This window comes from Elephantulus edwardii, unplaced genomic scaffold, assembly GCF_000299155.1.
Source record: "Elephantulus edwardii isolate Elephantulus edwardi_28Jun2011 unplaced genomic scaffold, EleEdw1.0 scaffold00015, whole genome shotgun sequence".
NCBI classification, from domain to species: domain Eukaryota; kingdom Metazoa; phylum Chordata; class Mammalia; order Macroscelidea; family Macroscelididae; genus Elephantulus; species Elephantulus edwardii.
In genome coordinates this window covers 4,676,762-4,688,647 of record NW_006399765.1, presented here as the reverse complement: position 1 = coordinate 4,688,647, position 11,886 = coordinate 4,676,762, and the positions used below count along the sequence as shown (strand labels likewise).

At 49.4% G+C, this 11,886-nt stretch overlaps 1 protein-coding gene across 1 annotated transcript in view; it reads right to left on the bottom strand.

Moving 5' to 3' along the window:
- Positions 1-2,241: 2,241 nt before the first annotated feature.
- CCM2L (cerebral cavernous malformation 2-like) overlaps positions 2,242-11,886 on the bottom strand; it is a 22,145-nt gene continuing 12,500 nt past the window's right edge. Inside the window, exons 6-11 of the mRNA XM_006881687.1 lie at positions 11,737-11,883; positions 6,892-7,027; positions 5,146-5,290; positions 4,405-4,534; positions 3,760-3,898; positions 2,242-2,549 (exon numbers count right to left, since the gene is read on the bottom strand). Of these exons, the coding sequence (XP_006881749.1) occupies positions 2,242-2,549; positions 3,760-3,898; positions 4,405-4,534; positions 5,146-5,290; positions 6,892-7,027; positions 11,737-11,883 (1,005 nt within the window). The remainder of the gene's footprint in view (positions 2,550-3,759; positions 3,899-4,404; positions 4,535-5,145; positions 5,291-6,891; positions 7,028-11,736; positions 11,884-11,886) is intronic.

Here is an 11,886-nt window from a genome sequence, read left to right as displayed (position 1 = left end):
ATATAGAGAGAGAAAGCGGAAGTAATCTACGTGTACGAGGGAATTTTCTTTAACAATGAGAACCATGTCAATGAAGAAAGAACATTATACAGCTTCTACTTGATAGTTGTATAAATAATAACTCTCTCCAAATTAAGGGAAAGCCCTTTTATAGACTGATTTAAAAAAAAAAAATATGTTCACTGCAATGCTGTTTTGGGAAGAGGTTGTTGAAAGTAACCTAGGTGTCTATACCTGGGGGAGTAAACAAAATTTCATGTAAGCTCAGCGTGGAAGGTTTGCAGCAGTTGGACGTAAGAAAGATGCGCCTACTGCAGCAGGCCTAGATCTTAAAAACATCATAGAGTGAAAGAAAAAGGAGCAACAGAGGGTGAGCCTTTTACAACACCAATTATCTAGTGGGGAAATATACACAAAACATGGGTACTTTCCATCCAGGGATATACCAGTGCAAATGAGTGGGTGCTTATGACTCCGAAGGTGTGAGGACGTGGGGATTGCTGATAAAATATCAGAAGATACTTGAATGCATTGATGATGGTAGGTATTGTCCCACAAAATGAGTGTAAAGCATGCAACTCTCTGGACCTGAAGCCTATCACTCTAAAGTCGGTGACTAGCACCTACATCATGTCTGGCCATGGAAGGCTCTATCTAAAAGGGTTTACAAGTAAATTTCAGCTCTTCTGTGAGGTCTGATAGAGAGGTTAGACCTAACTGGAAGGTTAACTTCCCAGCCGATTCATAGGAGGAAGATGTGGCTGTCTGCTTCTGTAAAAGATTACAGCTGTGGAAACTGTGAGGCGGGTCTAGTCTGTCCCACAGGGTGACGAGTCAGAATTTACTCTCTGACTGGTCACAATAGGTAGAGTGTGTCCCTCTCTGACTTCTTCGCAGGCTTCCTTCCTTTAAGCCTCTGAGCCTTCTTCAGGCCGTGTCCCTTCCCTGAGCATTGTCTTTGTCTGTCTCCTCTGCCTCTTCTTTGATTGATGAGGCCAGACTCCCCTCCACGGCTGTCTGTGGGGGCTTGAGCACAAAACAGGTTACTACAGAGCTTCGAGGGGGCGAGTCTCGAACCCTTTCCCCAAACTCTGAGCATTGTGAGGGTTTTCTTCACCTCCCTTCCCTCCACCACAGTTCCCATCGCCTTGCACACAGTCAAGAAAGGTAAACTGAGTCCCAGTGTCAGACGTGGAAGGAAATACCATTTATTGAGCACCTGTTAAATGCCAGACTCCACACTGGGGTCTCAGTCTCCACTCATTCATTCCCACAACCACTCTGGGAGGCAGGATAGATGTGGAAGTGAAAGGCACAGAGGAAGGGGGACATGGCCACACACGAGCCCGCGGCCTGTCTGGCTTCACATTACAGATCTTCAAAAGTCGAAGTAACTTGTCTCAGAACCAGGATCAGGAGTCACCCTCCTCAGGCTCAGGGCTGGAAAACCTCGGCTCCAAAGCGTTGATCCAACTCCTGCCACTAGGGGGAGGGAGACTCCGCCAGGTAGGGCCTTGAAAGCCCTTAATAACTACCTAACTTAACTACCTAACAGGCAATCAGCAGATTCCCTCAAATGTTCCCTCTCCTTCGAATCTAGGTTTTCTAGTATGCAAAATAAGACTTAATGCTCTTAGGTCTGGAATTCTTTCTTCAGTCTACCATCACGTGGCACGAAAAGAACAATTACGTCTTGGAAAAGGTGCAGCTGGAATGCTCCTTGGAGGCAAGGAAGCAAAGTCTCTCACAGGTTGCTAAAAGAAGCTATTCTTTGGAAAAGGTTATTATGCTTGGAAGTGTGGAGGGTCAGTGAAGGAGATGAAGACCTCCAACGAGGTAGACTGGCACAATGACTGCAGCAATGGGCTCAAGAGTATCAAAAGATGTTAAGAATAGCCCAGGACAGGCCAGGATTCAGATCTGCTGTTCATAGGGCCACGATGAGTCGTTCTCAACTCGAGACCATGCCCATTAGGTGGAGCCCGCTTTCGGCACCTCGCTCCGCTTCCAGAAGGCTGCAGTCACTGACACAAAGCTGGACCCTGTCACCCTCGGGCAGAGGCCGGCTGAACCAGCGCGAGGGAATCGGACGTCAGTGTTCAGCTTCGCTCGCCTCCTGGAGGCCATTCTCGGTACTGCATGGACCAGAATGCACGCGGACCTGCTGCAAGTGGAGGGACCCTGGGGACAGGGCCTGGGGAGCAAGAAGGGAGCGAGGCCAGAGGGTCGCGTGGGCATCGCCTACAGATAGTTGTCTTCAGCTGCATCGATCCCGCCTGGAGCGTCCTCATCTTCGCCTTCCTCGTCGTCGTCCGGAGCCAGCGCCTCGATGTCGTGGGTGATGTCGGCCAGCAGCCGGTGGAAGGCCTGCGCCTCGGGCTGCTGGGCGGCGCCATCGTAGCTGCGCACAGCAGAAGCCGAAGTGGAGCTCATGCTGCGCTTGATGCGGCCAAAGCTGTCGGTGAGGATGCCGCCCTTGCGGATGCCCACGCCCTCTATGAAGCTCTCGAAGTAGCCAATGTCCTGATCCGGGATGAAGGGGCGCATCCCTGTGGGGCGCAGGGCAGGCTGAGTCCTCAGCCCTCAGCCTCTTGCGCTCCCACAGAGGGTCCACTCTCCCTGGAGACCTGAGTTCAATTCTAGCCTCTCCCGCCCGCTGCCGGTGGGCTGTAACTCTAGAAATTCCTTCTATTTTAGGCAGAGGGTGGCATCATGCTGAGGAGACAGAAATGCCCGTGTAACATGCTAGCTGCTGCTTGCTTCTTGCTATATTTCTATTTATTAGCTGTGTGACCTTCATTAAATGATTGCTCTGTGCTTTTACAAACTGAGAAAAGTGCTCGCTTCGGCAGCACAAATACTAAAATTGGAACGATTAGCATGGCCCCTGTGCAAGGATGACACGCAAATACGTGAAGTGTTCTATATTTTGTGCAACAATGAATGAATGGAAATCCAAGTTCTCTATAAACTTTCATTAAAATCTCAAAATAAAAAATAATTGCGATAAACGGTATGTTTCCCCAGAAGGGATGGGAGGATTAAATAACAAGATGCCTGGCATCTGAGTGTCCCATTGAATGCCATCCTTACTCACTAGCTATGTGTCTTGGGCACCTTACTTCATGTCTCTGAGCCTCAGTTTCCTCATCTGTAAAATGGGGGTAAGTAATATCTATCTACTTCTTATAATCGTGAGCATCCAATGATATGATGAAAGCATTCAATCTTGGCACACGGTAACTGCCAAATCCATGCCAACTTACTAGTTTTGTGATTAATCCTCCTTATTAGAGATGTGAGACAGCCCTGGTGGCTTAGTCTGCAGTGCTGTGCTAACCCAAAAGTGGTGCTTTGCTGGGGTTTCAAATCCAGCAGCAGCTCAGACGGAGAGAGACAGGCAATCTCTACCTGTGTGTAATATACAGATCTGGAGGGTCAACTGTGAGTCAGAAGTGACCCAACAGTGGCAATGAGACTAGCTTTGCGACCTTGGACAAGAACCTGAGCCTGTTTCCTCCTGGGTAAGATGGGGAGAAACACTCCCTCCCTCAGCTTTATCGTGAAGATGAAATGACTACACAGTACTCTGTTACTCTTCTCGGCTCTGTGACTGCATCCAAGTTCCTTGCTCCCTCATCCCTGGGTCTTCCCAGCTGCCCCTGGAGCTCCCAGGTTGGAGGAAAGGCTCCCATCACAGGGCCTGACATGGGAAGGTGCAGAGGGCCGTGGCTAGCCATCGGGAAGGCAGGGGCTCACCCAGCAGGAGGAACTTGCGCCGGTCTCCGTACAGCTTCAGCAGGCCCGCACAGTAGTCCTGGATGGGCAGCCCCAGGCGGTACTCCCGCAGCAGCATGGCAAACTGCTGGATCTCAGGGGGCCCCAGCTTACTCCTCAACTGTGGCCAGGGAGGGTGACAATGCCAAGGGGGTAACTCCTACTGTAACACCCAGGGGCACTTCTGGTCCACCCCTCCTCTGAAGACTCTTCTGTGGTCTACCCAGGGGATAGCCAACCCTTTGGGCTCTAAATGCCTAAATTAAAATCTTAGCCTCTTCATTCACGTGATCTTGGGAAAGTGACAACCTCCCTGACCCTTGGTTTCTTCATCTGCAAAGTGAAGACAGTGACAGAATCTCTTTGGGTTACTTTAAAGGATTCAAAGAGATGATATATGAAAGATGTACCTAGTATACAGCAAGCACTCAATTAATGCTAGCTGCCATTAGTAAAAGCCGTGTACCACCACCTGGCTTCAGTTTACTCACCTAATCTCATCACCTGCCCTGTGTGCTGAGATCTTATGCTTCAATTATGCTCAGGACTATTTTCTGGAATGTCTCATGATCTCTCCAGCCTTTGAACCTATGTCTGCCCTGTTGGCACCACCTGTCCCTGGCTCACCGTGACCATGTAATCCTGCAGCTGCTCAAGGCCAAGGCCGCTGTGGTCGCTGCTGCTGCAGTGCGAGCCGTGGAAGGAAGGCGTGGATGTGCCACTGTAACAAGCTTCAAAGGTGTCCTGGGAGCCATTGCTGCAGGGACAGATGGAAAGGAACCGGCACTTAGTGGCCTTCTTCAAGCTCCTCTCCCTGGGGCAGGCTGAAGGTAGAAGGGCGCAGCCACCAATGCCTGGGACCTGTGGCCTCCCAGACATCAAGGCCTCTCACCAGACCTGGCCACTGCCCAGCTCTCCAGCCTCATCCCTTACCATTTCCACTTGCTCTTTAGACTCCAGACATCTGCCTTCTCCTTTACCTTCTTATGCTTCTAGCAACTTCTCACCACCGGGCCTTTGCACATGCTGTCCCCCCTCTGTATGCAGAGTTTCTCTCCTACCTTTTGCTCAGCTAACTCGTCAAGTCTTTCCACATACCAGGCAAGGCCTCTTGAGACTCTTAACCCACCACATTCATGCCTCCCACATGACAGGCTCTTTCCTGCTCTAGCCCCCTAATGTGTGTCCATATAAATAGGAGAGAGCTAGCAGGTGACAGTGGGACCATTTCTGGGTCTGGTTGTCCCAGGGCCTCCAGCAGGCGGTCTGGAGCCTGTGAGTTCACCAGACAGGAGAGAGCTCAGTTCAACTTCTGCCATAAGCACTATCCCAGCATAAACCAGGGTGGGGTCGCTGCCTCCCACCCACAGAAGGCCCAACATTGCCTGGAAGAGGGACCCTGTGTTGGATCGGAGAGAGAGTGGGGTCCCCAGGATGTGTGGCACATACAAGGAGCTGCAGCAGCTGAAGTCGGCATCATAGGCGTAAGTTCCGTCCGTGTGGAAGCTCTCACCTGGGGCAGCAGACAAGGGGATGTTGGGGGTGGGGGGCACACAAGGGCCAGCCAGCATCCTCAGCTTCCTGAGGCCCCAGGCTCACTCACCCTGGAATCCAGCCTGCCCCTGCCACCAAAGCACAGGTGACCGACGGCAACTCTCCTCTCCTGCTCCCTAACTTCTCCAGCTTGGACAATCCCACCTACCTGGGCGGTCTGGGCTATAGTGAGAGAATATTGTGTAAACTGTGTGTGAGACAAGGCAATAAAGAATTTTTATGAGGATGAAGGAATTAAACGTCTCTAAGGACCTGTCTACTGACAGGTGGTTCTGTTCCTGGCCTTGCCCTCTCATTTAATTTGGGTCTCTGGTCAAGGTCAGGTTCATGGCACTACTGATTCCCCAAAGGCTACTTCCTCCTTATGTGTTCTCGTAGCACAGTGTGTGGTGACTTACTGATTTATGCCACTGTTTGGCTTTTTGCTGACCCACCTTGAGTGTGAGGGTAGGGATCCCATCTACTATTGATCATCACTATACTGGTGATCACTGCATCTGACACATCACGGGTCGCATGAATTTGCGGAAATGTCTCTTGACTCACCTCACTTATGTACCTAGCACCCCCGTGAAAATCCCAGGTTCCCAACAAGCACAGCTCCCAGGCAGAGAAGTGCCTCCAGGAGCAAGGATTTTTATATTTTATTTTATATGGGCTGGATCTATTCCAACAGCGACCACATGGGGGTGCTGTGGCAAAGGAGATTCACCAAACAGCCAAGAGCCAGGAGATGAGTGCTTTAGAATCAGAAAAACCTGGGTTTGAATCCTGGCTTTGCCACTTAACAACTGTGTGACCTTGGGCAAGTTCATTAGCTATGCTGAGATTTATGCCCTCATCAGTAAAACTGAAATTATACGGCCTCAGAGGGTTCTTACATCGATTCAAAACACACTTCTTCAGCATCTGTGATGTATCCAGTCCCATGCTGGAGGATTCAGCGATGGTCAGAATAAGTGAGCTTACTATAAGGATGACATAAGACTTGGCACATTGGGACTGTGTTTGGTATACAGTTGGTGGTCAATAAGTGCCTCTATTCTCCTCTCAACCTTGACTGTACTTGAGGATCACCTGAAAATCTTGGTTTTAACCAGTGTGAAGGAGGCTGACCGCTCAAGAAGCAGATAGTACACACAGTTAGATTTCTGCAGAGCAAGGACATCACAAACAAGAGAGGAAATGTCAGCTCTGGGGTTCACTCAGAATTTGGAAACGTGAACTTCTAGGAAGAAGCTAGGGTTGAGGCATTGTAGCGACGTCCCTGGGGGGTGCGTATGATTACTGTGCTCAGCTGCTAAGCAGAAGGACAGGGATTCAGATCTCCCCAGAGGTGCAGCAGAAGAAAGGTGTGGCAATCTACTTCCCAAAAGTCAGCCATTAAAGTCTCTATGGAACCCACGTCTACTCAGACACACCTGGCGTCACCAGGAATCGGAGTCAATTTGACAGTAACTGGTTCTAGGAGGGATCAGTACCCTGATCTGCCCTCGGTGTTGGGACATCCCTGCTCTTGAGATGTTTCACGGGAGGGGCAGCTGGGGCTCTGTTACTCACTGCGGCTGCAGAGCCACGGCCTTTCGGGTGTAGACGTGTAGTGGTAGCCAGCCCGGTCCACACACTCAATGCTCTGGTCCCCATAGATGATCTGGAACACCTGACAGATAAGGGCACAGGATTCCTCTGCAGCGTCCTGGTCCAGAGAGGGAGGGAGGAGAGAAAACTCAGGCCTGTATCAGTGCTTCTAAATCACAGATACACCTAAGGCCTCCTTTAAGCCAATGTTAAGGATATCTTCCATCAAAATTACAATGGCATGTGCCTTCTTGTGCCCCTTTATAGACAATGCTGGCTCCAGTCTAGATGTGCCCCGAATTTCTGAACAATTCAACAACCATACTGAGACATATCTAAAACAAGTCCTAACTTAAAGGCATGGAAGCTGAGGTCCAAAAGTTGAAGTGATTAGTTGAGACTCTTAAGAGGAAAGATTAAATGTATCAGAATTTTAGGTTTAGTGTAATTCATGCCCCTGGCTGCTATATTTAGATAGTTTTCTGGCAAAAATAGAAGCAAGATGCACACATAACCACCAGTCTCCAATAGAAGGAAAGAATTTAAGTTCTTGGGTGGAAATTTGTTATTTCCAGTTTGAAGAGGACTTGGCTTCTTAAATCTTTGCACAAGAGGCATAGACAGGCAATAATTGGTAAGGACAGCAACTTTATGTGGTCATCTGTTCTTCTGAACTCTAAAAAGCCTAGGATGTAAATGTAATTCAGCAAAGGCATTTTGGGACTGTGGAGGTTAACAAGTGGTTTAAAAGGATTGCTATTTACAGCTCTGTAAGATGGACAGGGCAGGCAGGATCCCCATTTCAAAGTGAAGGAAACTGAGGTGTAGAGTTCAGGCTCCATCAGTAGGTTCCAGGCGTCAGCGGATATTGACATCTAGGTTTTTGGCTCTAACTCCTGTACTCTCCTGGGACCACAAGGCCTCGGATAGGAGGTCAGTGGCTCCGAAACCCCAGGAAGCATTTCTTCCATAAACTCTGTTTAGTCCTGATGTCTGATTATCACTTGGGTCTGGGGGCTCAGGGGTGAATTAGATAAAGTCTGTACCCTGAAGACCTCACAGTCTTCACACGGCACAGCATGCCGTTCCCTTGTTCAGAACTCCCTTTTCTGACACCCTGCTGCCTCCTCCATATCTCAGCTTAAACATCACCACCTTACTTTCCTTCTCAACAACACATCCTTTCTCTTAGTCTTCATCACTGCAACCTACATGTTTCTCTGGCCCTTTCCCAAGATAGAATGATATCATAGTCATTCATTTAATCTACTCCTGTGAGTTTTGAGCACCTATCATGTGCCTGGAGCTGTCCTGGGTCCCAGCAGCATAACCGGGAAGCACCTCGAAGGCACAGCTCTCTTGCATCTCACCTGGAGGTGAGTGGCTGGAGTGGGGTGAATAAAGGTAGGAATAAATAGAGATGGGGTTGGGATGGGGGTATAGAGCAGGGTGGCTGGCGTGGGTAAAGCCTTTACATGGAGTAGGTGGTGGTGTTTATGTACTGTCGAGTCAGAACTGACTCATAGCTCACCCTTCAGCAGGGTTTCAGAGCTTATAAATCACAAGGAAGAAGATTGTCCATCTCTCCCTCAGAGCAGCTGGGAGATTTGAACCATGTGCAGGCAACACAACTCCTTACCACAAAGCTTCCCAGGCTCTCTTTTTACATGATTGTTGTGTGACAAGTCAAGACTGATGCATGGCTGACTCTTCAGCAGGTGTTCAGAGGCAGTAAACCACCTGGGAAGAGACTGCCGGTCTTTCTCCATTCACAGAAGCTCGTGGGTTTGAACTACATGCCTTTGGGACTGCGGCAGGGCTTCTTACCACTAGGCCACCAGAGCTCTTTCACCTGGTTTTTGGGTGCCATTGAGGTGGAACCAACCCATGGCTGATGCTCCAGCAGGTTTTCCTAGGCGGTAAATGGCACAGGAGGAGCCTGCCCAGCATGGTAAGGATGCTCATTTTATTCTGAGCCAAGTAGGAGCCACTGGGAGGTTCCAAGTGGTGACACAATGTGTGTGGGGAGCAGGCTGAAGGCAGTGAGGCAGAGCTACGCAACCCAGATAAAAGGGTAAAGACCAGGACAGGGACAGTGGAGGGTTGGGGATAAGTAGATGGGTTTTGGTATAGTTTTAAAAAGTGAGCAACAAAATTTCCTGACAGAGCACCTATGGATTTGGGGATAGATAAAGGAAGCAAGAACGATGACTCCAAGGCTCTGGTCTTAGCAACGGAAGGCCAGCGTGGCTGTGAATGGAGGGAGGAGACAGGGAGGAGAGGTTTTGGGGGAGGAATCAGGAGCTCAGGTTTCAGTCACTAGACCTGCGGAAATCCTGAGGGAAGATATGACAAGAGGTACAATTTTTGGAGTTCGTTCACAGCTTCAGTTTGCTCGGCTCCACAGTCAACACTCTTGGTACCAGCAGTCAGGAAATCAAAAAGCGTATCGCGATGGGAAAGTCTGCTGTTAGGGACCTCTCAAAGGTATTCAGGAGCAACAGTGTCTCTCTGGAGACTAAGGTGCACCTGATACAGGCCATGGTATTTGCAATCGCTTGTTATGCATCAGAGAGTTGGACAATGACTAGGGAGGACAGAAGGAGAGTGGATGCTTTTGAGCTGTGGTGCTGGAGAAGGGTACTGAATGTACCATGGACTGCCAGGAAAACAAACAGATTCATCTTGGAGAGGATTAAACCAAGCTACTCCTTGGAGGCAAGGATTCTGGGGCTTCGTCTGACATACTTTGGACATGTTGCCAGGAGGGACGGGTCCTTGGAGAGGGACATCATGCTTGGGAGGGTGGAGGGACAGCGCAGGAGGGGAAGACCCTCTATGAGATGGACTGATTTGGTGACTGGGGTAATCGGGATGGGTGTGTCAGGGGCGGTGCGGTTGGCACAGGATAGAGCAGGGTTTAGGGCTGTTGTGCATAAGGTCGCTATGAGTTGGAAACGACTCGATGGCACATAACAACAACAACACTGCTTTTACAGATGTAAGTGAGAAGATGACTAGGAACTAAGATGGGCTACTCCAATCTTACTTAGACTACAAAACCTCACTGCTGTTGATTGAGTCTGTTCTGACTCCAAAGAGACCATCCACTGAGAGAAAAGTGCTCATCTTTTTTACATCAGAGCCATGGGTGGATTCAAACCACTGGAGACAAACAGCCTTTGGGGTTAACATGAAACTCATGATAGATTATACCATCAGAGCTCCCACTCCAAGCTTAGGAGATGGGAGATGGGGAGTAGGGGTGCAGAGGAGGAGCTAGCTGAGGAGTAACCAAGGAGGTAAAGAGGAAACCCTGGAGAGTGGAAGTCAAATAAGAAAGTGTCTCCTAGCATCATCTAAAGGGTATGTATTTTACCCACTGCCTGAGTGGAGTCTGACTCAGCAACCCTGTAAGACAGAGCAGAACTGTCCCATAGGGTTTCCAAGGCTGTACGTCTTTATGAAAGTCAACTGCTACACTTTTCTCCCACAGAGAAGCCAATGGATTTGAACCACCAACATTTGGATTAACAGCCACTTAACCACACTGCACCACGAGGGCTCCTGATGTACTGTCCATCTTTTCCCTCTAGACAGGCATTGTTATGGACTGAATTATGTCCCTCAGAGAGGTGTGTTGTAAATCCTGAGCCCCCACCACTCATTTGAACTTTTACAATGGTGGTTGGGAGCCAGGCTACATGAAGATCACCAAAGAGCCGAAGACGAAATGAGAGAAAGACATTCCCCTAGAGCCAACATAGACAGTATGCCTTCCTGAGAGCCATCACCACGACTTTGTTCTTCCAGGTTCCTAGGGAGAATATCTAGGGAAATCTGGTGGCTGGCTTAGTGGTAAGGAACTGTGCTGCCAACCCAAAGATACACGGTTCAAATCCACCAGCTGCTCCATAGGAGAAAGATGGGCAATCTCCTCCTGTGTGGTTGGTTTACCGCCTCAAGAAACCCATTAGAGGGTCAGCTATGAGTTGGTTCTGACTTGATGTATCAAATAAAAAGGTTCCTAATGGAGCTCTGTTATTGGGGTTTGTGGAGTGTTACACTAAAAGGCCTCTCATCTCCAGTGGTTTGAAACAACCCACCACTTGTCAGGAGAAAGATTGGCAGTCTCCTCTCCTTAAGATTTAGACTCTTGAAAACCTGATGGAGGGAGGCTATAAATTGGAACTGATTTGATGGCAGTGCAAGACACACTTTCTGTGTGAGTTTAAATGTCTCAGGGCTTGAAGTGTCTGTCAAAAGTCTTATTCGCTCTATAGCCACAGCACCTAGCCCAATGCCTAGCACATAGCTCGCACTTGACACATAATGTCAAATTAGTAAAAACAAGGGTGACTGGAGGATGGAGGAAGCAGAGAAGGCAAGGAAGGCAGTGAAGTTTTTGCCTCCAATGACAGCCAGCACTATCAAGAGAAACGTCTTTGGTAAACTTGGCTAAATTACTTCATGTTTGAGTCTCAGTTTCCTTCCTTCCCTATTGGGTGGGGATAATTGTAGTATCAACTTCTTGAGATTCTTGGGAGAAGTGACCATGTCTGGCATGGGCCGTACTCGATTTAAAGGGATTAGGACAAAGATTACGATGTTAGAGAAGGAGTAGGGCTGGAGGAAAGGGTTAGATGATTTCTGTTTTGATACTATTTGAGTTTTAGTGTAGTGACAGGTGTCCAAGGTTAGAGTCGTGGGCAGACAAGCAGCGCCTGAAATCCTGGATTGTTGGACGATAGGAGAAGGGAAGAGGCTGGGGAGCCCCCTTCCGAGCCTCGTGAATAGGGACTGGGCGCTGGGCACCCTCAGGCTCACCCTGTTAGCCACAGCCAGGATGACAAGGTTGCAGTAAGCGTCAGGGCTGGGGTCCTGCGGGTCGAGCGGGTTGAGACCCGGGTGGCGCCGCTCCCAGCTGCCGCCTCCGCCGCCACCCGCCTGCCTCCTCTCCCAGCTGCCGCCCGGCTT